Raw genomic sequence first — 26,034 nt, forward strand, 5'->3', positions numbered from 1 at the left:
CTTAATTTTGTTTGAGAGCCTAAGAGTTGTGATCAGAAGGCTCACATTGCTGGAGAGGGAGCTGGATTCCTCATTGGGATTATTCCAAGCTCATTAGTGCTCTGTTTACCTCTAACAACTCTCACATCCTTCTCCATGTATGCCTTAGCTTTGGTTGCCACTGCTGTGAACAGACACCATGACCAAGGCAGTTCTTATAAAGGCAAACATTTAACTGGGGCTGGCTTACAAGTTGAGAGGTTCCGTTCATTATCATCATGGTGGGAAGCATGGCAGTATCCAGGCAGACATGGTGCAGCGCAAGAGGCGCTGAGAGTTCGAGTTCTTGTTCCGAAGGCAGCCAGGAAAAGACTGGAAACCTCAGGCAACTAGGAGGAAGCTCTATTTAAAAGCCAGGAGACCTGTAGCAATAGAAGCAGATCTAGACGGCTATGCCCAGCAAAACTATCTTCCATAGTTGAAGGAGAGAGCAAATGCTTGCCGTGGTATCAAAACAAAGAACCCATGTTCACCCAACCAGCCCCACGGAGAATATGAGAGGTAACACTTTGCCGAAGAGAGGAATTAGCATACACACATGGTTTCATAAAGAAAACAATCAGCAGAGCAGGTCAATGGAAACTGGACAGCCATTTAAATAAAAGAAAAGAAAATAGCAGCAGTAAATAGGCCTCTGAATAACTTTAAATATTTATCTCTCCAACCCCCTAATCAAAAGATGCAAGTTAGTCTAATGGATCAAGAAACCTAATCTAATTCTCTGCTCTGTAAAAGAATCTCATCTTCAAAGACAGGCACCACCGTAGAGGGAAAGAATAAATAATAATAATAATAAAAATCAATCAAAGCGGAACCAGGGAGTAGGCGGGTCTCATTACAGGAATATCTGACAAAACAGACTTCAAACTACAACTAATCAGAATAGGCAAAGGAGGCCACATCCTCTTAATCACGGCAGCAGTTAACTAAGAAGATATTTCAATCGTAGGCATAATATACATAAAGCTGACACGCCCCATTCCATAAAAACCACATTGGACTTAAAGACACGTATTAACTCCAACTCAATAATAATGGATGCTTTCAGTGCCCAGTTGCTCCAGGACAGGTCATCTGACCAAACAAACAAACAACATAAACCCTAAACAGAAAATCATCAGAGCCAAATGATATTATACATCCGTGGACTTAACAGGTATCTGTAGACAACGGACATCTACACTTCCAACTCCTTTTCAGGTAGTGCTCCAGGCACTAGTTAGAGCAACAAGGAAAGAGAATGAAGTTAAAAGAATACAGATCAGAAAAGGAAATGTCAAAGTACCATTATTTGTAGATAATTCAATGTTTTACATAAGGGATTCCAAAAATTCTGGCAGAAATTAGCTGGAAATGATCAACACTTTCAGCAACGTGGCAGGATACAAAGTAAAACTTGAGATGGCTCAGTGGTTAGAGCACTGACTGCTCTTCCAGAGGTGCTGAGTTCAATTCCCAGCAACCACATCGTGGCTCACAACCTTCTATGATGGGATCTGATGCCCTCTTCTGGTGTGTCTGAAGACAGCTACAGTGTATTCATATATAATAAATAAATCTTAAGAAAAAAACTTAAGAGACAATTGTTGCAGTAGATATTAAAAGAGGATTCTCATTCCCTGTGGTCCAAGAGCCCCTCCAGCGGGAGCCGCGCTCTTAGGCTGCTTCACTGCTGGCCCCTTTCACATACTGTTCCCTAGGCGGGTTGTTACCTAGGCGGGTTGTTACCATTCCCAGTACACACATCCGAATTCTGAGGCAGGCTTTGTATGTCCACCACTACATTTTATTTTGAACTCAATTAAGTTGCCACATTAAAGAACACATCAACATACTTATGACAACCTATATGTATGCACAGAGAAGAGTATTTACATCCGCCGCCATGTTGGCTCCCAGCTCCTTCTCCTACCTCCTCCTCCATGCTAGGGATAGGAAAGAAACTTCCCTTTGGCTTACAGAACGGGGGAGTCTAGGAGATGCCCTAAAATAATGTAGGCTACTTCCCTTGCTTGTTGCTGCCTTCGAAGGCAAGTCTGTCGCTGAAGACACCACACACTTTGGACACAGTGCTTGGAGGAACAGAGTTCGAAGCAACCTGTAAGCCTTCTCCCCAAGGACTAGCTCTTATGGTGCTGAAAAGTGCTTTGCAAGCTTCCGAGGAGAAAAGCGATCAATATTCTCATCAGCTGTAAAGTCTGTGAGCCACAGCTAGAGCCAGAGTGTCAGGGTATCTTCAAAACTGTAGTATCGCATTTCTGCCTCGGGAATGACCAGCAGCTGTCTACCTGGACGGCACTCTCAGTAGGAGGAAATCTGTGCCTGGTACCCCAAACCCAGCTCTATCCATGGGTGCTGAGGTCATGGGCCTTAGAGGAGAACCTTGTTCAGCCATTCCCCTAAACCCATAAAGGCCTTAACATTCCCAATGCTCTTCCTTACACCCACAGAGAAGTGTAGCTCTCACCCCCCATCGAGAAAGTCACCCCTTAAAGCAGAAGTGATCTTTACAGACATTCACAACTGGTCAAAATGTAGAAAACAGCCCGAATACATATATCTACGGCACAGCCCTGGTACCCGAGGCTCAGGGAACGTGAAGGGCACAGAGGATAGATAATAAGACCCCGGAGCATCTGTTGAGAGATAATGTTTTCTCTGTGTGGCAAGGAAGCTGTACCCATGACTTCACAAGAATATGGTTATCTGAACAAGACCAGAATAATGACCACACTAGTTGACATGCCAGTATAGATGGGAGGATTTATTTCCTCATGGTCCCGGCCTTAGTGCTCACGCCTCAACAAAGACACACGTGATAAACACTAACTCGACTCGGCTGGTTTGTACACACATATGTACCTACATGTTACAGTGACCAAAGAGGCCATGAACTTGAGAGACGGGCACAGGAAGAACTGGAGGAAGGAGGGGGTTGGAAATGATGTAAACAGAACACATTGTGTCACATTGTGGGGAAAAATTTTTTTAAAGTAAAATAAAGTTTGAATGAAAATAGCCACACATGATTAGCAGCGGAAGTATTGGGTAGGCCACTGTAAGAGATCAAGGAGCTGTCTGGCAGTGCGCTGAGCCCCACCCTCAGCCTTCTTAAGTGTAATGAGTTCTGCTTTAAAGAGACCACTGAGGAAACTTGGCTGCTGTCGGTGAAGCCCGTGGCATGTGTGACAATTCCAGAAGGCAGAGACAGGCAGATCGGTTGGCTTAAAAGTAGTCTCAGCAGAAGTGGTCGGATTGTGAGCAGTCTGATTTAGAGTTTGTTGGCACAAAAAAAAAAAAAAAAAAAATATATATATATATATATATATATATATATATATTTTTTTTTTTTTTTTTTTAATGGCTTTTTTTTTTTTGGGGGGGGGGAAACTGAAGAGGGAGGTGACCTCATTGTGATGAGGCCATTTTTTTTTTCCATAAATAGCAACAGAGAAGTTTTAATTACCTGATAATGACCGGAACATGATGAATGGAAAATTCTATAATGAAATTTTGGACTGGAAAGGTCAGCGGGGTGCACAGTGGTGCTCGATACAACTCATCACATCTATAAGTTAAAAGCACTCAATGTCTCTAGAGAAGATGATGTCATATGTCAAGTAATTCCAAACTCAACAGCCTCCTTTAGGTATTTTAACTTTTTCGTCTTTAGCAGTGTAAGTCTCGGGTGCTTTTGGATGCAGAATCGGATACACACTGTATTTGTGTGAGGGATCTGGTGGAACTCTAATGAGCTGGGCTGTGTGCTGGATGCAGAGTTGAGTTTCTTGTAACCGTAAATGCACAGCCACAGGCTGGACCCATCTGGACTGGACCAGCCACTACCGTGGTAGCTCTCTCCACTAACAGTCTCCGTGCTGATGTGTCAGCCAATGGAAGGGCTGCACAGCCTCTGTTGGTCCTGTATGGTTACTGTAAGCTGGAACTGCAGACCTACAGGATTAGAGTCTGCCGGCAGCTTGTTAAAAATACAGACTCCAGTGTTGTGGCAAACATTAAAAAGTGGAAACCTGTATCCTGCGCTAGTGCTCGCTCCTAAAGATGCTACAGATGCACCGAGAGACCTACATAACGTCGGCTTCCATCTTGCCTTCGTCAATCCCCCCTGCATTCCGCTCCTTCAGCCTCTTTCCCCATCTACCTCTCCACTGTCCAATCATGTATTGCCTTAATATCAACCCACACTCTTGGGGCTGGAGAGATGGCTCTGAGGTTAGGAGCACCGACTGCTCTTTCAGAGGTCCTGAGTTCAATTCCCAGCAACCACATGGGGATCTGATGCCCTCTTCTGGTGTGTCTGAGGACAGCTATAGTGAACTTACATATAATAAATGAACAAAATCTTTAAAATAAATACATTGATGGAGGTCTTGGTTTATTTGTCTCACAATTACAGGTTATGGTGGGAAGTAGATGTAGCCAGAGCTGGAAGCCGTTAGTCACATGATATCCACAATTAAGAACAGAGAGAAATGAGTTATTACAGGTGTGCTAGCATTCAGCTCATTTCTACCCACAACCCAGAACCCCCTGCCCAGAGATGGTGTTCCTTTCAGTGGGCGTGGCTTCCCACATTTGTTAAACTAATAAAAGCCTCCCACAGAGCCACACTCAAGCATAAGGTAACCTGACTTGAACCAAAAGCAGTTACAGATATATGGTAGAAATGGTAGTCAAATCTACTGTGTAAAACAGACAAAGAAAGACTAGGCAGCCTCAGTAGGTCTTTAGATACTGGAACTACTGAATTTCTCTTAATTCTTTTCAGTCTTTATGGGCCTCTGTTTAATATTTCAAGGCTACACACTTGAGCTTTGATTCATTGAGTCAACCTGGGAGCCGTGTCAGATTATTAACAGGCCAGCTGTAGGTACCATGGAACATCTTAATGGAATTGTGTATTGAGATGGCGCTAATTATCAAGACTTTACAGTGAAGTGTTGTAGTAATATTAGAGGGGTGGATATCCTTTTATCCCACCCTAGTGCGTGCTCTTATAGGGCCACATGGCACTGTGGGATATTTCTATCTTAGCAGTTCCATGCAGCCTCTAAGAACTAGGTTCACTCCACCCGTCCCTGCTGCTTCTGTCCCAGGTGGCCTATGACTGCCCCAGAGTGTTGTTTTTAGTCACTTTTCTCTACCACCTGGTAAAAGCATGACTTACAATCATTAACTTATCAAACAAGTTTATATGTTAAATTCTCAATCCACTATCCCTCTACACAATAAGCTTACAACCAGTTGACAAAGATATGAACTGCCCACCTAGATAAGATGAATTAACCCATAGAAACCCTTAGAAATAATCACAACAACCTTATCCATTTAGAGATGCACTGAGAGAAACGTCCAGGTCGGCCTCCATGTTGCCTCCTCCCGAATCTCTCACCTCTCTCCTCCTCTTCTGCTTAACCAACTTTGTCCCCGCCCCATTCTCTACTGACCAATCATGTATTGCCTTGACATCCATCAACCTACAAGGTATCACCTGTTAAATGAATATCACAAAAACATGTTGTTAGGAGCACGAGGGATGACTTGTGGGTTAAGAGCTAGCACCGCTCTTCCAGAGGACCTGCATAGGTTCCCAGAACCCAAATCAGGTGGCTCACAATCACCTGTAATGTCTACGTTATGGGGTTTTTCTCCTGGCCTCCAGAGCCACTACAGCATATGCACAAGTAACACACATGCACACGTACATCATCATCATCATCATCGTCGTCATTGTTGTTTTAAAGGTTCTCCCTGGATGTGGAGAAATTGCAGACCTTCTGTATTGTTTCGGGGTGTGGGAAGTAGTACAATGACGTTGGCAAAGAGTATAGAACAGAGGTTTGTCAGACAATAAAAACAGACTCGTCATGTGATCCCAGGATCCCACTGCTGGTTATTTACCCAAGGGAGTTCAATCACGATCTTCTGTGCCCTTATTTATTACACATCTCTTAGAATGGCTGATATGCCAATAATCTAATGTCAATCCCATGATGAATTAACGAAGAGAACATGGCACGTAATGATCATCATCCGCTTAAAAGGAAGAAATCCGCATAGTGTATCCAACATGGATGAGGGTTTGGGACTCGGTGCTGTCTGTAGTAATGCAGTCATAGAACGGTAAGCACTGCACCTTCCGTTTCCTCATGAAGAACCTGAAAGATTCAAATCCACGGACTCAAAGAATGAAGTAATTTCTAACTGGGCCCAAAGGAGCTGGACAGAGAGAGTAGAGATCTTCTGTTCAACATCATAGCTGTATTCAACAGTACTCTGTGTGCTTAATTAAAGTCTAAGAGGGTTTATCTCAAGTTCAGTCACACACACACACACACACACACACACACACAAGACTGTGTCTTGTGCCCAAATGTTGGAATGGCCTTAGAAATGGCGGTCTCCTACAGTGAGACTTCTAAATGTCCACCACCTATTTAAAGGGCTCAGTATTGTTTTAGTTTGCTTTGACAAAACACTGGCCAAGAGCAACTTGGGGAAGTTGGCTTCCAGGCTGTAGAGGAGAAGCCAGGGCTAGAGCACTAGGTAAGACCTGTAGCAGAGGGGCAGAGGGGGGCACATGCTCAGCTTGCTTTTTTTTTTTTTTATGTGTGTTTTTCTTTAAATATCTTTTATGCTTCAACATTACCCCCTTTCCTCTGCCCAATTACCCAGAAAGGCCAGGACTGGGCACTTAAACAAGAGACCTCAAAAAGCCAAGGCAAGGCAGCCCAAGATTAGCAGACCCCAGAGTCTGAATGCTGGTGTCTCCACTCAGAGATGGGTAGTAGTAAAAGTTGGTGCAGAATAAGGTAGTTCCAGAAACTAGCAGTTGACTGTCCAGATGGGTTTTCTGCAATAGGGAACCCCTAACAGGGCCAGGCTGTGCAAAAAGTGGTGTTTGTTGGCTTAGTCAAAAAGCTCCTTCCTGTAGGCATTTGGAAACTGAGCCTCCTCCCCTCCATAGCTGTGGGTTGTCACACATTGAACCAACACCGCCCTACACATCAGTTAGCTATTAAGAGGATTCCCCTCAGACACATCCACAGATACGTGTAATTGGGACACTTCCTCCATTGAGAGCCCCCTTTTCCCATATACGTCTAGGTTTTCATCAAGTTGAGAAAAACACTCGTGTTGTTACCAGAGAGCAGGAAATTCTGGCCATGCCTGAGTGAGGTAGCCTAAGGGTAGGGAGCCTCCTCCTAAATGCCTTTCCCAGAGAACCAGACATGAATATAAAGGTGAAGGAGATATTTAATAAAACTGGAGTTCAAGCAAAGAGTAAGACACAGGGCATGGAGGGAAGGTAGGTGAACCATAAAAAACAAGACCCAGCCCCTTGGCTTTATTAGTGGAGATCTACACTGAAGCCACCATGGGGTCTGCCCAGGACAAGAGCAGCCTGTGTAAACTTCACTTTTCTTTCCTCTTGCCAGCAGAGGGAGAGGTAACCAGCTGTCAGTGAGAGGGTGTTCTGTGACCCCAAACTCAGGATGGGTGTGTGAGGTTGGAGCTGGCCAATCACAGTTGTTTTTCTTTAATGTTTCATACAAATGCATTTTAAGCCTGTTCCTTCTCCTTCCTCAACTCCTCCAGCTCGTCCCTCACCCATACAACTTCATGTTCTTTCTCTCTCTTAAAACTAAATGTCCAAGTGTGTACTAACACACACACACACACACACACACACACACACACACACGCAGGTCGAGTTTGATTTGACCCTTCATACTTCTGATGGGGAGTTTTACCTTCTGATTTTGTTCGCCTTGTGGAGGAGCTGCAGGGTCTCTGTACTTCCTGTCTTCCTTTAGCTGTGTGCCTTTCCGTAGTTGGAGGTCAGGAAGGGATGGCTAATTGTATCGATCATCACCACTTCATCCTCTAGTTTTGTGGCCCGGTAAAAGGCCAAGCTGCTCTTTTGCTGGAAATGTTAGGGTGTGGAAGTTGCAGGGATCCTCTTGGGAATCCGCCAACCCTCCCAGTTCCCTAGCCCTTTCTACCCTGTGGTAGCAAGGGCAAATGGATAGAGAGAAAAGGGCGCTATCCCTTTGAATCCTAACACCAAAAAGAGCTTATAGCACCACCTGCTGTCTCAGAATAAAATTTCCTTCTGTCAGGTCATGGCTTACAGTGTTATAAAGTAAGGACTCCGGGTAATAAAGTACTCATGGGAGAAAATACAAGGACAAAGAGTGGAGCAGAGACTGAAGGAAAAGCCATCCAGAGACTGCCTCACCTGGGGATCCATCCCATATGCAGCCACCAAACCCAGACACTATCGTAGATGCCAAGTAGTGCTTGCTGTCAGAAGCCTGATACAGCTGTCTCCTGAGAGGCTCTGGCAGATTACTGATACAGATGCTTGCAGCCAAACATTGGACTGAACACGGGGTCCCCAGTGGAGAATTTAGAGAAAGGACTGAAGGAGCTGAAGTGGTTTGTAACCCCAGAGGAAGAACAATATCAACCAGACCCCCTAGAGCTCCCAGGGTCTAAAAATCCCCAACCAAAGAGTACACATGGAGGAACCCATGGCTCCAGCTGCATATGTATGTAGCAGAGAATCGCCTTGTCTGGCATCAATGGGAGGGGAAGCCCTTGGTCCTGTGAAGGCCTGATGCCCCAGTGTAGGAGAATGCCAGGGCGGGGAGGTGGAGGGGAGTGGGTGAGTGGGTAGGGGAGTACTATCATAGAAGCAGGGGGAGGGGAAACTGGGAAAGGGGACATTTGAAATGTAAATAAACAAAATATTCAATAATAAATAACGTGGGCACTGTGAACCTGCACCGTGACTCAGGGAAATAAAGCGGCCACCCTGGGATGGCTTCATCTTCACAGTACTGGCCATCACGGCTCTGAGCTGCCTGAAATTTGCTGGCACAGGAACCAGGAAGTGATATAGTCATAACAGTGCATCATGATGGATGCAGGAAAACCACAGCCAGTACCCAGTTCCGAGTGATAGGACTGGCAGGTGAGCACAGTGGTTAGACTCATACAGAGAGTCCGAGAGTCTCCAGGGCCAAGAACTCTTACCTAGGCATCAGGAGGCCTCTTGAATCCTCAGCAAGAAGTGTGATTTGTCCCCCTTTCATGCATGGGTGTATTTGAAAATATATTTTATTTATATAAGTAATATGTAGTAATCATAGCAGACACTTCAGTGTCTTCTATATATCTTCTGTATGATTCAGGCATTTATGCTTTGCATATATGAAGTCATTATTCATCTCTGCAAATCCATGGAGTAATTAGTTTTATGTTTGTTTTACAGGTAAGGAAATAGGTACATGTCTGACCAAGAGCACACAACTAGGAAATAACAGAGGCCATGGATCCAGATGGACTAAATGTAAAATGTGTGTGCTGTGCTCTGATGCCTAGAAAATTTGATTGTAAAATAAAGCAATTATATTTGGAATAGGGCTTATAGAGATCTGCCTAGCAATGGTAAAATTCAAAACAAAACGAACAAACAAAACAGTTTGGATGAAAGCTTGGGGAATGATGACTTTAGTTCATCTCTGCTTTTGCTACACATAGAACACCAATTCTGTGAGCTAGCAGGGTGGCTCAGGACATGAAGATATTTGCCACCGGATGGGATAGCTGGAGTTCAGTCCTGAACCATATGGTAGGAGGAAAGCCAGCTTTTGCAGTGTCCTCTGACCTCTACATGTTCACCATGGAGTGCACACACACACATGCACATACACACACCACATGCACAAACACTATATGCACATACACACCCTACACAAACACACAGACACACTTAGGCACGTACATACAGATACACATGCACACACATATATACTACACACACCACATTCACATACACACACCCCACACATAGGCATACTCGTGCATGTACATACACATACAGACATACATGCACACACACACACCCTACACACACACACACACACATAGATACACTTGTGCTTGGGATGCAGATACATGTGCATTTGCACATGCAGACAGACATGCACACACACATATATACACAAATATAATTTAAACACCAAACCCCAAAACAAATTTAGATTTTTTCATTGAGTGTCTTCTTGGGCAGAATTGATTGTTCTGGAAGAGGTGGAGTGGACGGATTCTTGTTCTCCAGACTGACTGACATTCTACTCAAAGATGCTCGTTTGACTTTAAGAGTGTTTTAGGCAACGTTCACCTCCTAAGTGTTTCTAGGGTTTGTAGATTACTGAGGACTGTTAGCAATAATGGGAACCCAGCAAAAGACAGCTGCTTCTTATTCATAAGAAAAGAATCTCCATTTCTTTCAGATAAACCTTAGATCCACTCTGTTACTAGAGAAGTCAGCAGTGATAGTTAACACCACCTGGTGGTTAGAATAAACCATGGCCCTCGAGATTCTCAGTCTTTACAGGAATTATGCTCTGTGAGTCTGATCCAGATGAAGATAGTGTATGCTTGGACTCTAGGCAAGTCCACGGTTACCAGTCCTTTGTGTGACCCGACTTCTGCTTTAAATGTGGCTTGCAGTTGACCCCAGTTCCCTGTCCCTAATGCTCTTCCCGGTGGCAGCTGCTGTAATACCTCCTGCGCTGTCTGGGGGCTGCAGAGATCTTCCGGAACTATGTTGAGTTGAGGAGGGTCAGCTGAGCTCTTCCACGGGGGCAGGATGAGAGCAGGCTGATGTGAGATGATCCGGGCAGGAATGCAGTTCTGAAAACCTGCTTGCAGTTCCTCCTTGTCCATCTCTGTTGACTGCAGCTTGTAGACCCTCCTGTACATCCTCCCATTTCACATCTTCCAGTTCAAGGTCCCCACAGTCAGATGCCAGGCCACCTCCTGGCTCTTGAGTGACTAGTCCCCTGAACACACTAATCTTTCTGAACCGGTCACATCCATGATCAGACTTTCTTTAGGACATGCTTCTTTTCTGGTGGTATTAACCTCACTGCAATCTTTTAGCCTTGTATGTCTCTTCTAAAATTCAGACAAACCACAAACACAGAGCCCCTCTCCCCAATATCTGTTGCTTACCTTAATTTTCATCCTTACCTGACTTACACTCTCTTGCCGGCGTGTAATCATTTAGCATCTCCCTGGCTTGTAAGTACTTCATACGTGTACCTGCCATTTTACGTATTCATTCCTAAATCCTGCCCCTTGCCTGGAACATAAGTGCTATTTGGTCTTCGAGTGCCTGCCACCCAGTAAACTAAGCCAAATATAGAGTAATCTCAGCTCCATTGGTTTCTTTCCCTGAGATCTGCTAACACTGAGAGTGGTGCTTTTGTGTTTGTGAACTTGGTGTGAATCACATGTGTTTGGGAACTCGGTGGGACTTCTGTGTGTTTATGAACTCGGTGTGAATTACTTCTTTTGTTTTCCAGTAAATTGCTTTTTGTTCTCTGCCACAAGAGGACTGAGACCCCCTCTGAAAATTTCTGCAATTCCTTTCATACAGAATCCATGTTTTTCATGTGTCTCTTTGTTGTTCTGGTGTAGACCGGCTTTGAACTCCTGCACCTCTGCCTCTGTGTTCAAAATGCTAAGATTACAGGCTTGGGCCACCAAATCTGGCTCTCTCCTGGCTTTCATGGCTTACTTGAACTTGTTTCTGTCTGAGGACTATGCTTAGCTTGCTTCAAGAGAGAAAGAGCACGTGTGACTGTTTTTGTCATGCACCTGCTTTTTTCTAGATATGCTGCTCAACATTTTACGTATAACCCTTGTTTAGAAACTTGAAGTCTTTTTAAAAAATTATTTATTTTTATTTTGTGCACCAGTGGTTTGCCTGCATGTATGTCTGTGTGTGGGTGTCAGATGGTCTGGAACAAGAGTGAAAGACAGTTGTGTACTGCCATGTGGGTGCTGGGAATTGAACTCAGGACCTCTGGAAGAACTGTCTCACTGAGCCACCTCTCCAGCCCCAAAACTAAAAGCCTTATGCATAGAGTGTGAACACTTCGTGGAGTAGGGAGTTGAAGTCAGGAATGTTTAATAAATCGTGTGGCTTCATTAGCTAGCATTTGGACACAGGCTCAGGGACATCGCTCCCAAGTTCACATTCTTGACCACGCTACCCCTGCTTTAGCTCTGGATCTTTTCTTTGTGTATGATGTAATGATGTTCTGCATCCCTACAGACCCTCTGAAGAGATTCTTCTCTCAGGAGGGCAGAGGGGCTGTTTACCCATCATTTCTGTTGATGTAGTAAATTAAGGACACATGTAATTTTAAGGGAGTCAGGGCTTATTTGGCTCCCAATTCCAGGCCACAGTCCAGGGTTGTAAGAATGCCATGATACTAACTTGAACAATCAAGTTACAACCACAGTCAGGAGCAGAGAGAGAAGGTATGCATACATGGTTACTTGTGCTACATCTCTTCCTCTTCTGTAGACTCCAGGATCTAGACATAGGGAATGGTGCTGCCCACAATGGGCAAATCTTCCCAGCTTGATTAATATAGTTAAGGCAGTTACTTACATACATACCCACAAGCCTGATCTAGAAAGTTCCTCATTGAGACTTGCTTCCCAGGTGACTTTTAGATTGTGTCCTTGGCATTGAAAACTAACCATCCACCTGGTCTTGTGTTGTATGTCCCACCCTATCCTCTGTAGCACGTTTAGCTAGGTGTATTTGTAACTTATCTGAACAATAGAAGTAGAACTAGGTCATCTTCCCTTTCTCATTCCTCCATCAACTTACTAGATCTCAAGGTCATTTTCTAATGTAAAAGTGACCTGAGCCCTGTGGATAATTTTTTTTTCACCCATGTTGAACTTCTTAGACTCACATTGGGAATGGAAATGATTTCATTGACTATGGAAACTTGGGGAGCACTCAGTTTAACCGAGTCCAGAAAATATTTATACAGATTCAGTGGAAACCCTAATTCCTGTGTGTGTTTCCTGCCGCAGGGATTCCGAGCAAGCCCCCGACACATCAGGAGGCGAGCTGCAGCAGCCGCTGCTGCCCGGCTGGAAGAAGTGAAGCCTGTGGTAGAAGTTCATCATCAGAGTGAACAAGAGTCATCAGGGAGGAAGCGAAGGATCAAGAAAAACAGCCGGGTGCAGCCGGAATTCTATCACTCTGTTCAAGGTGCTTCAACCAGAAGGCCTGTAAGTAGAGCGTTGGCTTTTGTACACGTGTTGATTAACAGTCACACGGGGAAATCATTCCCTTAAGTAAGTCTGGATCAAATAATTGGTCTGTTCTGTCACCCCATAAAGTGAATGCATGTTCACATAAAGGAAGACTTGTACTTTCCTAGAAGGTGTTGAGTAGGCTCTTGCCAGAGGCAGGAGCAGGTCAGCATCACAGACTGATCTAAAAACCTAGGGAACTCCTAGTGCCCTTGCAGTTGTGGTCTAGAATGAGGATGGGGGCTCCAGAGTGGCAGGCTGAGGTGTGCTAATGCATCGCAGCAACCAGAGTCAGTATGAGCAGAGGGAACGCATGGAAGAGGGGTTAGAGCTGGAGTCTGTGCTGGTAACTGATCCCCTTCCAGGAGTCTCTAGGCCTGGGACTCAGCTCAGGGTCACTCTGGAAGAGCCTAACTGTGGCTATCAACTGTAAGAAGGCAAAAGGCCGTCTTCCTACTATGGTGGTTTGAATGAGAACGGCCCCCATAGGCTCATGTATTTGAATGCGTACCCCTCCCCCCATCGGTAGAACTGTTTGGGAAGGATAGGGAGGTGCTGCCTTGGTTAGAGGAGATGTCTTACTCAGTATGGACTTCGAAGTTCCAAAAGCTTAAACCATCCCACTTAGTCCCCCCCCCCCAAATTCCTCCAGACCTCGCCTAGTGGCTGTTGTCTCAAGATGTGAGCTCTCGGCGTCTGCTTCAGTGTCATGGCCATCTGCCTCTGCCATGCTCCCTGCAATGATCATAGACTCTAAGCTTCTGGAACCGTGAGCCCCAAATTAGATGTTTTCTTTTAGTTGTCTTGGTCATGATGTTCTTGTCACAGCAGTCACGGCAGTATAAACTAAGTCAAATAAGTCACTACTAGCCACATGTCCCGTATGTGCCCTGTACCTTCGTTCACAGCGCAGCTTTCCCTGGGGCGCGGAGCTCAGCTGAGGGACGATCGTCTCATTCTCTGAGCACATTATTCTAAGTGCTCTGGTGTTCTTGTCTCGGTGACTCTGGCACAAGGATTTTCCAGCCAACACTGTGATGATTAAGGATTTGGGCCTTGGGAAATGCTATTTGAAAGCTTAACAAATAATATTTCCGAATGGCAATGATTTTATATGGTTTTAGAATTTAGAACCATTTTATTCACGTGGTTCGTTCTCATGCTGTACGTAGCCCACGGTACCATTTCCTGTGCTGACAGCCTAAGGGAACTGTCAAGATGTGACTTGATAATAACTCTGCTAACTCTAAAAACACAGAAGCTACTCCACTGGGGTCACTGGGTGGCAGTGGAAATAGGTTTAGTGACTAGGCCAGCAGAAGGGTCCTGTTTAGAATGAATCATTTGCAAGAGAACTGCTTAATAACAAGGGCCTGTGATTGCTGTTTACAGCATAGACATCAAGTTCTAGGCAGGGGATGGTGCGTTCACGGAGAGGAGACAAAGGGGTGTAGAGAGCTGTTTGCATTGATGTCATTTATGTGGGGTTTTGCATAAGAGAACTAAGTACGAAAGAAATCCCAAGAAGCCGACTGGGGCTGAAACCATTGCACACACACACTTACTGTGCCTCACAGAGCAAGGCGGGGTGAGTGTGACGATCCCGGGAAGATTAAACATACACTGTGTGGTCGGCCGCACAGCCTGAGACAGGTTAGCGACTACTGCAGTGATCTAGGGGTCAGCCCTCAGCTCTGCCCTCTCTTCCTAGCAGAAGGGAATCTGAGGACGATGCGTATTCTTTGGAGCAGGGGACACACACTCCCTCATCTAATTGCATCTCCAGTGAGCCTTCGGAGAGGCTGGAAATTGTCAGTCAGCAATGGGGACAATGTTGTTGGCTCCTTGTGTCATACGATTTCTGTGCAAACTCTTGACATAGTTCGGCCACTGCTAACGTTATGTTGCCTGCGGACTGGTTGGTTTATGTCGTGTAATGGTTTTGCTTATCAGCAGTCACCAGTACCTGCTGTGGCCAGTCCACTTGACACAGGCCCAGACCTGTTCTTCTCACTTCTGCTTGGATAAAGTCAGTGCTGCCACACATGGCTGCAAGAAAATGTGTGACATCTCTTTGTGGCTTGGAAATAGGATGAGATGGCATCAACCCTAGCAACCCAGGGTTATTTAAATGGCCTTCTATGGGCCACTCCAGGCATTTCTAGTCAGAGCTTTAATAAGACTTGCAAATAAGGAAGGCGGGCGGAGTAACGGCAGAGAAGAATTAGGAAAAAGCACAGTTGGCTGAGGCTGCTGTAGCTCTGTGAAGTGCTCGCCCGACTTGCAAATGGTTATGGGTTCGATTCCTTAGCGCAGGAGGAGGCAAGGGAAATAATGACTGCCACCTCGGCCATCTTGCATCACGATGACCTGTCGTGTGTAATTCGTTCAGGGCCTTAGGCTATAACATACTCACTCACTCTGAATTCATAATTCATACTCAAGTATGCCTACAAGATGTGTAATGGGGATCACTAATAGAAACGTAATCAATAATACACTTCTCATGACACCCCTTGGGGAATTAGACTCCCGTCTCTAACGTTGAGTGGAAAGACGAGCAGTTTATCCTCCTTTTCTCTCAGAAAACGTGTCTTGAGATTGGCCATCTCACGGTCTGCCCCTGGCTTATTTAGAGATCTTGACCCACAATGGAGCAGGAAAGACAGATCTGTCTCCTCCCTTGGGCTTTAATTTAATTTTGGACAGTACAAAACACGATTGTATTTCTGAATCCTAGATTCCTTAAATGCGTATCCAATGGAAATGAGAGAGGTGGCTGGCTTTTGTTTCCTGGTGTCAGGAAGTTACTCTGTTACTGATTCCGAGCAGCCCAGTGGCTGATGGGAGGAGCATGTTCACAAAGCTCAGACAGTAAGAGTGAAGGCTGCGGTCAGGGCAGGCCGAGACCAGTCCTCAGTAAGTCCTGTCTTCCAGCTAGGCTCTGCCTCCTTCACGTCACAGTTCAGACAAGTGCCACAGACGAGGCACTGCACTTCCAGCGTAGGAGACCATGGAGGACTCTCCACTGAAACTTAGCAGCCTTCCTGGTTGTAATGGGGAGACTTTTGTCTTTCTGCACGTGCCTCCCATTTCCCAGTGAGTGCTCAGGTTCCAGAGGAGAATATATATTGTACCTGGTGGAAGGCAGGGCTGACATTCAAACCCAGATCCTCTGAGCTTGCGAGTGTTGAGAGAAAATATGAGAAACTCTGCATGTTCACGTTTCTAATCTACCTGCTGGACGTTTTATATTTAAACCTTTGGGTTTAAATAGCGTAAATCAGCCTGTTGGTGGCAGCACATGCCTTTGATCATGGTGCCCTTAATCCCAGCACTAGGGCCTGCAGCAGCAGGCAAATCTGTGAGTTCAAGGCAAACTTAGTCTAAAGAGTGAGTCTGAAGTCAGCTTGGTCTACAGAGTAAGTTTGAGGAGAGCTAGGGCTACACAGGAAAACAAACAAACAAACAAAAAACAAAACAAACAAAAAAAAAACCCAACAACAACAAAAACCAACAGAAAACAACACAAAAAACCAAGAACAATTATATCTGTTAAAACCCTATATGTAGGTCTGGAGAGATGACTCAGTGGTTAGAGCACTGACTGCTCTTCCAGAGGTCCTGAGTTCAATTTCCAGCAACCACATGGTGGCTCACAACCATCTGTGATGGGATCCAATGCCCTCTTCTGGTGTGTCTGAAGACAGCTACGGTGTACTGATATATAATAAATAAATCTTAAAAAACCCCTATATTTAAATGATGGTGAAAGCGGTAAATAAACCTTAACCCCCATGTTTGCTGTGCATCTTGCACTTCCTGTGTCAGGGAACCCAGGAAATAGGAACCTTTGTTCTAATGTCTGTTCATGTGTGACTACTCTCAGGCATAGGGACATAAGGGATCTGGACTTTTTTTTTAAGAACAGAAACAATGTATCTATTTATGTTCTATTTTCACAGATTTGACTTTTTTTTCAATCTTGCAACAGGGTTTCCATTTCTCTGTGGTGTAGAATTAGAGGCCTGTGCTTACTTCTGGTAGCTCACCTCCTCTGTTGTTGGGAATAGCAGCCTGGAGCTCCTGGTTTCATACCTCTGAGCGCCTACCACAGGCAAGAAGCTGGTATATTGAGTGTGAAATTTTTGACTCGTTTGGTTGATACAGAGGAGATGAAACAGGGTTAGGCTCGGGGGACATGAAAACTTGGATTTTTGAGTGTTGGGTTTGAGATGTCCAAAAGAATGCCTGTCATAGTTGGATGGATCTGGATTTGGGAGCGGTTTGTACAGAGATGTCATCAGATCTACAGTCTGGATTGGGCAGCTCAGGAAGTGAATGTTTAGGTGACCCAGGAAGTGAAGGAGAAAGCTGAAGCTGAACAATGGGTCTCTCTGATGTGGGCATTTGGGAAGAGGATTGTGAAACTAAAGTAAGCTTGGCCTAAAGCTGGCCCCAGGTACACTTCCGGTCTGCCCTAAGGCTTCGCAGTTCTTGGTGAATTTTTACTTAGCTTCCGAGTAAAGGGATCCTGGTGGGAAGGAGCAGAGTTCAGTCAGTCACGGTAGCTGAGCTCCAGGAAGTGACAGACCGCCAGCTTTCCAGATCAGCCGCAAAGAAGGTAATCGCTGGTTTCTGTACCTCTCTCCACTCTCTGAATTCACTTTCCTTCCATCCGACCTAAGTAGGATCTGAACCTGTGACGGAGGGAAACACCATGAGGCATTTTGTTCGTCTGTCTGCTTCTCCGATTCTAGAATCACAAATAATGCCTTATACAGTTCCGTTTACTTTGCTCTAAACTGGGTGTGGCAGCGCATGCCTCTAATCCCAGCAATTGAAGCTGAGGCAGGGGGATCTCTATGGGTTTAAGGCTCTTCTGGTCTATGTAGTGAGTTCCAGGACAGCTAAGGTTACATAGTGATACCTTGTGTCACTCCCAGAAAAGGATAGTTTTCTTTCCTCCTGTAAGAGGAGTGTGGTTCCCCATCACCTCTACCTCTCCCCTTTGGAGATAGACACAGCTCAAGCAGAGGTGGGTGAGCACTTTTGACTTTGGTTTCAGGATATTGTGTTAGAGCAAGAAAGGCTGTTCAGGCAGAGACCGGAAAGCAGCAGGAGAGGATTCCCCAGAAGCTTCTAGCACTTGTTGCTTTTCTGTGTCCTCTGCGGTTCCTTACCTCGCCTTTGCTTGGGGAGGTTTTCCGCTCATTTAACTGCCCTGTGCCTTAGGTGGTTGTGAGGCTACAGGATACTTCGGAGCACTCCGTAGTTTTAAGTTCTATACGTTAATGTTAGTGATATTTTAGCACATCACTTTGTCAGGCTTGCTGACCAAGCACAGGTCCTTGATGTTTATTATAAATGTGGCCGGGCGTCATCTCTCTGTTCTTTTCCTGCTTGCTTACCCAAGTGGATCCTCCTTTCCCTTTTAAATATACAGGGCTAGGCATCTCATTTGCATGGCCTCAGGACACTTCCCCTTCAGTGGGAGGCTTGACTGTTCAGCCCATACTTCAGCTAGTTAATCAGCAAGTGCAGAGTTCTTAAAAGACATCATCATCTTTCCTCTGCCGTTTTGTATTTCCAGGGAATGGAGTTAGTGAGTGAAGTCAAAATCCCTTTTGGTAACTGCCCAACAAGGATTTTATGTTTTAAGTTTTATTCATTTCTATTTGATTTGTATGGGTATTTTACCTGTACGTATGCCTGCATGCAGAGGCCAGAAGAGGCCTTCAGATCATCTGGAGCTAGGGTTACAGTTGTGAGCTCACATGTGAGTTTTGGGAACTGGACCCAGATCCCGTGTAAGGACAGCAGGTGCTCTTAGCCGCTGAGCCTACAAAGAATATCGTTAAATGGTGCTCTTTCCGTCTACAAGTTTTGTTGCTCATTGCTAAGATAGTGATTTTAGATTCTCAGTAGATGTTTCTAAAAGATTTCACTAATCTGATTATGCTATTAAAAGTCTAGAAGTAATTGGTGTATTGTACGTACCATGCAAGGCAAGTGAGTTCCACTTTATGAACAGTTCAAATGGACACATTTGTTAGCCTCCCAAACTGTTCGTGCAGCCATATTGAACTGGTGAAGGGATTCAGGTATTCCACTTAGAGACAGAAAACATGGCTTTAAGGCTTATTTCTCTCGAACTTTTTGACCCTGGCAAAACTTTTCGTCACTTTTGTGTTTTTCTGTGTTCAGGGCTCCCTGTTACCTTAGGGGACAAAACCAAAACCACCCCCCCAAAAATAACCCCATACATTTCTTAAGTGCTGAGCAAACTGGTTGTTTACACTTGAGGTCCTGGAGATGACTGTAAACCAAAGGGAAAAGAAACCAAACCGAAAACCCTCCTTCAAAGCTGATCTGGTTCATTATTTTTACCTCTAGACAGAATAATCTGTAAATTTCTCTGGGGAGATGGCCCTCAGCTTCTGTATTTTAATGGCTGTAATCACAGCACCTCTTTTGTTCTGCCATTAAGGGGTTAATAGACATATTTCCCTGAGATCTGATTATATCGGGTTCTTAAAGATTAACTGAAGATCATGTCTTGTATACAGTAGAGTAGATGAAGGTTCTCAGGAATCAAAGGCTGTAGAGCTTGAGGGAACAAGAGGGCCTCTGATTTGTTGGTGCCTATTGCCAGATCCTTCTCCTTGGTACACTGAGGCACAGAGGGCCCTGCTGTTAGAGCTATGTGGTGCCTGTAGCTCATAACCAGCAGCTTTCTGCGTGCATAGCTCTAGCTCTCTGGACATTTTTCTTCAGGTCTAATTCTTTTTTAAAAAATATTTATTTTATTTGTATGAGTACACTATAGCTGTCTTCAGACACACCAGAAGAGGGCATCAGATCCCATTACAGATGGTTGTGAGCCACCATGTGGTTGCTGGGATTTGAACTCAGGACCCCTGGAAGAGCAGCCAGTGCTCTAACCACTGAGCCATCTCACAAGTCCCCATATCTAATTCTTAACTGTTCAAGTATTACTATTTCAGAGGGCTGACTTATTTTAGTATTATAAACTTCCACTTCTGGAGTGACGTGTGGTTCAAGAAAATTCAAGTATGGAAATTGAATATATCCAAACAGAATTTAGCACGAGCCCTGGGGGAGCAGAGGTCAGTTCTAGCAATGACGGTAATATTTCAGGAAAATTATTATTATTATCGTGTGCAGTAGCTCTTGGTAGTTAAGTAGCAATTGCTTCAAAACCTATTCCTACTCATATTTCATTTCACCTGAGGTCACCCTGTGCTTTGAGTGGACTGTACATTATTTACTGGCTGCGTAAAACTGAGTCTCATAGAGTACGGAAAATGGCAGACGGTCATGAGGCTGTACGTAGGGGCAGAGGCACCTCCTCATCCTTGTAATCTGCATCAAGGAGTTCTCCCTCAAATAACACTTAGGAAGTTGGGGCTGAGAGATTTTGGGGAGAAGACTGTGGGTGGTTAGGAGTAGAGGAATTAATCATCCTTCAAGCGGCTAGTTACAGGGAAGTGCCTACCTGTATGTCTTTGAGAGCCGCCTTCCCAACCTGTACTGGCCGTTCGGGGTTACTCTAGAATCAGCAAGTCCAGGTTGGTGTACTGGCCGTTTGGGGTTACTCTAGAATCAGCAAGTCCAGGCTGGTGAATGCTGTCAAGTGGGAGCTTTAGCTTCCCACACCAGCACATCAAGTATCAAGTGGTAAAGTACTCAGTCTTTCCTATGCTGAGGGCAGCACCTGAGATTGGTACCTAAGTTAGTATGACGTTAAAATTAAGTTTAAACCCTCTGTGCACCATTGTTGGCAAAGTGAAACAGTACAGCAGCTACAGTACACTGATGATTCTTAAGAAAGAAAGGAGGAAAGAAAAAAATACTCACTCTTGATTGCCTCTCAATAAATTGAAAGTGTATATAGACATAGTGTGTGCTCATATTTATCCCATGTTATTTATAGTAACCAAAAGGGAACACATTCTACGTGTCCATGGATAGATTCATGGATGCATTTAATATGAAAATATATATGCCATAGAATATTAGTCTTACAGCGTGCAGGGACTCTGAGACCTGCTGCAGAATGGATGAACTCTGAGGCTGTAGTGCTGAGTTTCAAAAGACGTGAGATGTGTAGTTGGAGTTGTTTAATGGGTAAGAGTTTAGTTTTGAAACGTGGAAAGTGTTCTGGAGCTTGTTTTCTCAGAATGAATATACTGAGCACTTCTGAACCGTATTTCTAAAAGCAAAATGCAAGTGTTGTACGTATTTTGCCATAATTTTTAAGATTGCATTTAAGTAGGGCAACTGTAGCAGATCATCTGTTGAATAAGGATTCCCAAGGGTAAGAACGGGATGATGTACACTTAATTTATCTTAACATGAGACTGTTAAGAATCGCAAAAGGCATAGACTGAAGAAGTAAGTCCGGGTAGCAAATGCTGAGTCATAGACACACTGCAACTGGAGGACATTTTCTTATGGGTCAGGCGTGACCTGATAGTATCAGATGGTGTCTTAGCAACCTTTCTATTGCTGAGATAAGATACCGTGGCCAGAGCTACTTACTGGAGAAAGAGTTTATTAGGTTCTCAGTTTCAGAGGGTGGGTCCATGACAATCAAGCTGGAAAGTAGGTCTCATTCAGCCGCCACTCAGGAAAAGATATGAATGGAATGGCGCTTGGCCTGGCCTTATTACTACAAACAAAAGAATCTACTTACAGTAAACTCTTGGTTGAAGCTTTAAGGGGATATGGTGTCATTTACCTATGAATTAAAGCTCTATAGCATACACGATTGGAAAGGCAATTAAATTTAATTCTATAAATCTAATTCAATAGATTATATTATTTCATGATCATATAGTCTTATAGCAAAAAAAAAGGCTGAGAGATTTTATTAGAAAACAGGTAAGGAGCTATTAGGAATGAATCTTTGCAGGGAAAAGAAGATGTAGATACAAAATCAAGGAATTAAAAAACATCTGAATAATTCTAGGGTTGAACTGGGTATCCCATGAATTTGTCTTAAAAATTTACATTTAAAATTTGTAAACAAAGAGTAATTCACTAACGTGGCCACATCGTGATATTCTAGAAAATCTCTATGGGTATGTAGATGTGTCTGTATGTGTGCATGTGTGTGGGTGTGTGCACGTGGAGGGGTGTGTGTGTGTATGTGTGTATATGTGTGCATATGCATTTGTGTGGGGTTGTGCACATGCACGTGGAAGCTACAGGTTATGTACAGTGTGTTCCTTGGCTGATTCTTTACCTATCCCCTCCTCGGCCAGGGTCCCCGCTGATCCTGTGGCTACCTGACTCACTGATTCATTATCCTGGGTAATGAGTCCCAGACCACTCCTCTCAGCACTGAGGTGACAGACGATTATCAGCCTAGCTTTTATGCAGTGCTGGGGATTCAAACTCAGGCCCTTACTTATCCTTGCACATTAGGCATGTCACACCTCGAAGTCGTGTTCCTAGCACTCTTTTACTCTTTCTGAAAGGAAAACTAGCTTTAGTTCTATGTAGATCACCCTCCGGAAGCTCCTGAGGTTCAACTGGCTGCTGCTTCTTATGCTTCCGGGCACTCGTGCCTGCAGAGCCCCACTTCTCTTCTGCCTTGCGTGAGATTTAGAGTTTTCAACTGAAATGCCAGGCACTGTCTCTTGGAGCCTGCTTGGCCCTCGGTGGCCGGTGGTTCAGTAGAGGACTTGCTGCGGTGTCAGTTTTGCTAAACAAAAGACTTTAAGACCTCATGGAGCAGGTCTTAAAGTCAGAGAGTGACTAGTTACGTTCTAACAGCTCTGCCACTGTTGCACCAGCGAGCCCATCCTGCCTGACAGGTTGGTGGTCATAGTTCACAGCTGGGTAGCACTGTTGATTCCCTTTCTCTTCCAGCAGCCTGTATGGCACCTTCTGGCACTATGAAGGCTAGCTAGCAGGGAGGAAGCTTCCAGCTCAGTCTCAGTCCAATTTCTCTGTGTCCCACAGACACCCTGTCTTGCAGCGCAGTCTCATAATCCAATTAAGGCGAGCATCCGGGGGAATAGCAAGAGCCAATATGGTTTTCGGTCCTCTATGGCCTCCATGACCAACATCTAATCAAAGAATCCAAAGGGGCTGGAGAGATAGCCTTGTGCTCAAGGATGCTTGCTGCCCTACCAAGGGCTCAGGTTTGATTCCCAGCACCCATGTGTTCTCTTATAGCTTCCTCTGGTACTGTGCACACACGGTGCACATAAAAACACACAAGCAGAGCATTCATACACATAAAAATAAAATACATCTGTGGAAAAAAATAAATGAAAGGCCTTCATGAAAAAATGTTAAAGACACGGAACACAGAAACTGAGGAAGACAGTGGTCAGTTGAAAGTTTTTTACATACTCATGGCTTGGAATACTGTTGTGAAAACCATTCCACCAAGGAATCTAAAATTTAATGCAATCCTAATAAAATTCCCAGGGTTCCCTCGAAGACATAGGAAAAAAAAGGAATCTTAAAAATTGCAAGGAAACACGAAAGGCCAAGAACATCCAAAACAGTCCCGAACAGAAATCCTGTGGAGAGCTATCTATCACCATACCGACCTGATTTAAACTGGAAGTTTCAGTTATACAAAACCCAGGGACAGAAGCATTTGTTGTTTTCTACACTTGAGAAAAAACATACTGCAGAAAGTTCTAGGGCAAAAACCTTGGTCCCTTCAAACAATGGATTATTAACCTGTAGAAAAAGAAATGTCCAAGCTCTATCAACCAAATATTTTGTTCACCAGTGTCACGGAGGAAGGACCCTTGGGAACAAGGGGAATAAATGCAGGGCATTTATACTTTTTTGAATCGTATTTATACTTTTGCTAACCATAGCATTGAGGTTTTGGAGAGAAAAACGTGCGCCCCTCCCGAACCCCGTGTTTCAGTGATATTTACTAAAGTATTTCCTAATGAAACAACACCCTGAGATGGTCTTTGAAACAGTCTGTATCTGGCATCAAACAAAAGTTCCCTGGTTGCTAGTGTCTTAAACCTTTCAGTATGGACAAACTCCAGACTGTACGAGGTGGCTTGCGGCTGTAATCCCAGCATGAGGAGCTGAAGCAGGGGCGTTCCTGAGAGTTGAAGCCTGGCCCTGTCTACAAAGTGAGCTCTACTAAGAACATTTTAAGCTTTTCCCCGAAAAACCTCAAGTTATGAGGCTCAAACTCTGGCCGTTTTATTTGGGTTTGATTCTTACTGAGGGTCACCCCTAATCTACTCCTCTAACTGTGGGCCTGGCTACCTCCCCAGCAGCGTTCGTTCCCCAGATACTTTCTCATGGTCCATCTCCCCTCAGGGTGGCTTCCTCCTCCAATCAAGTCACACCAAACCCACCTACCACTATTCCCTCCAGTAATTGGCTGTAGCCAATTTTAATTTCTAATTTATTCATTAACATAATATTAATATAATGTATTTATATTAATAAAATAACATGATATATTTATATTTAATATTAATTTATTTAAATGAGCTTATTTATTTAAAGCCAATAGTTTTAAAACAAGGATCAAGGTTTGCACAAAAACATGTAAGCCTGAGAAGTTGCCTTAAGCCTAGACTTCCAGGTATAGATAGAATTTAGCTTTGCAATGCACAGCAACAGACCAGACCTCCACAGTCCAGTCCAGGCTGTCTCGGAACATAAACAAAATGAAATAAAACCACAAAGCACTTAGCTGCCCTTTATTTGAAGTTTATAGTTTGAGCTTTTTGTTTCAAGTTCATTTTCTCTTGCAGCAAGCCTGACTATTTGAAGAGCTGTCCTGATCTCTGATTCTTTTGTTGTTTGTTTTGTCCCCCCCCTCCCCCACCTCATACACAGAGTTTCTCTGTGCAGCTCTGTCTTGTAACTCACTCTGTAGACTAGGCTGGCCTCTGGCTCACAGACATTCCTCTGCCTCTGCCTCCAGAGTACTGGGACTAAGGGCACGCCACCATTTCCTGGACAGAGGTCAGATTCTTATTGGAGGATTTTAGACAGCCAGAGAGGGACACTGTTTACACGTCTGTCCTTTGGGATCTAAATATTTTATTTTCTTCTAACAAAAAACTCTTTTTATTTGACTTTTTTCCCCCTCAGGAAAAATCTGAACAGCATTTTGGCAAATATAGGAATCTCCATATTATTGAAAACTTAAATACTGCAAATAAATGAGTTGTATAAGCAGGATATTTTTATTTTAATATCTAAAAATGAGTTCTTCTCTAAATCGAATTTTTATTCCTGGCACACTTACTAGTATGAAAATAAAAAAAAAATAAAACAAACAAACTTTGGAAGAAAGCTCTTGGCATATGGCTTGACATAGTTTACTGAGAAGGCAGATGGTACCTGTTTTAACCTTTTTTCCCCTCTAGTAAGTAGAATCATCGGCTTTCCATCTTACTTTGTCTTTCTGGATCATACTTCTCTCTTCCCACAGAACTCATGAAACTTTAATGACACCTAAAACGCAAGCTATTGAGTTGCCTGATCAATCGGAATCCATCTTGAACACCGGCTTTGCGTCCATTATGCGGCTCTCTTCAGGAGCCCACTCCACGGTGGGGATGGTTTCCTTCCATCCCGCTGCTCGGGTTTCTCCGAGTCCTTTGCTAATCAGTTGGCCAGAGAATGACTCACACATTTTGTCACGCTTTAAAAAAAAAAAAAAAACAAAAAACAAAAAACAAAACTCTACTTAAAGCATAATTAAAGTTCCAATGCTTGCCTGAGGATTTTGTTTGTATTATTTAGCTTATTAGAAATGGCATAGAGAGTTGAGTGTTTTCTTACTTTAAAAAAAATTTT

General features: G+C 44.1%; 1 protein-coding gene across 3 annotated transcripts in view; it reads left to right on the forward strand.

Moving 5' to 3' along the window:
* DST (dystonin) overlaps window positions 1–26,034 on the forward strand; it is a gene marked incomplete at both ends in the record, with an annotated part of 363,235 nt that overhangs the window by 36,310 nt on the left and 300,891 nt on the right. For all 3 annotated transcript variants that reach the window (XM_080917065.1, XM_080917066.1, XM_080917067.1), the window contains one exon: window positions 12,976–13,176. In XM_080917065.1, the coding sequence (XP_080773191.1) occupies window positions 12,976–13,176 (201 nt within the window). The remainder of the gene's footprint in view (window positions 1–12,975; window positions 13,177–26,034) is intronic.

The sequence above is a fragment of the Micromys minutus genome, assembly GCF_963924665.1.
Source record: "Micromys minutus genome assembly, chromosome: 5".
Lineage (NCBI taxonomy): Eukaryota > Metazoa > Chordata > Mammalia > Rodentia > Muridae > Micromys > Micromys minutus.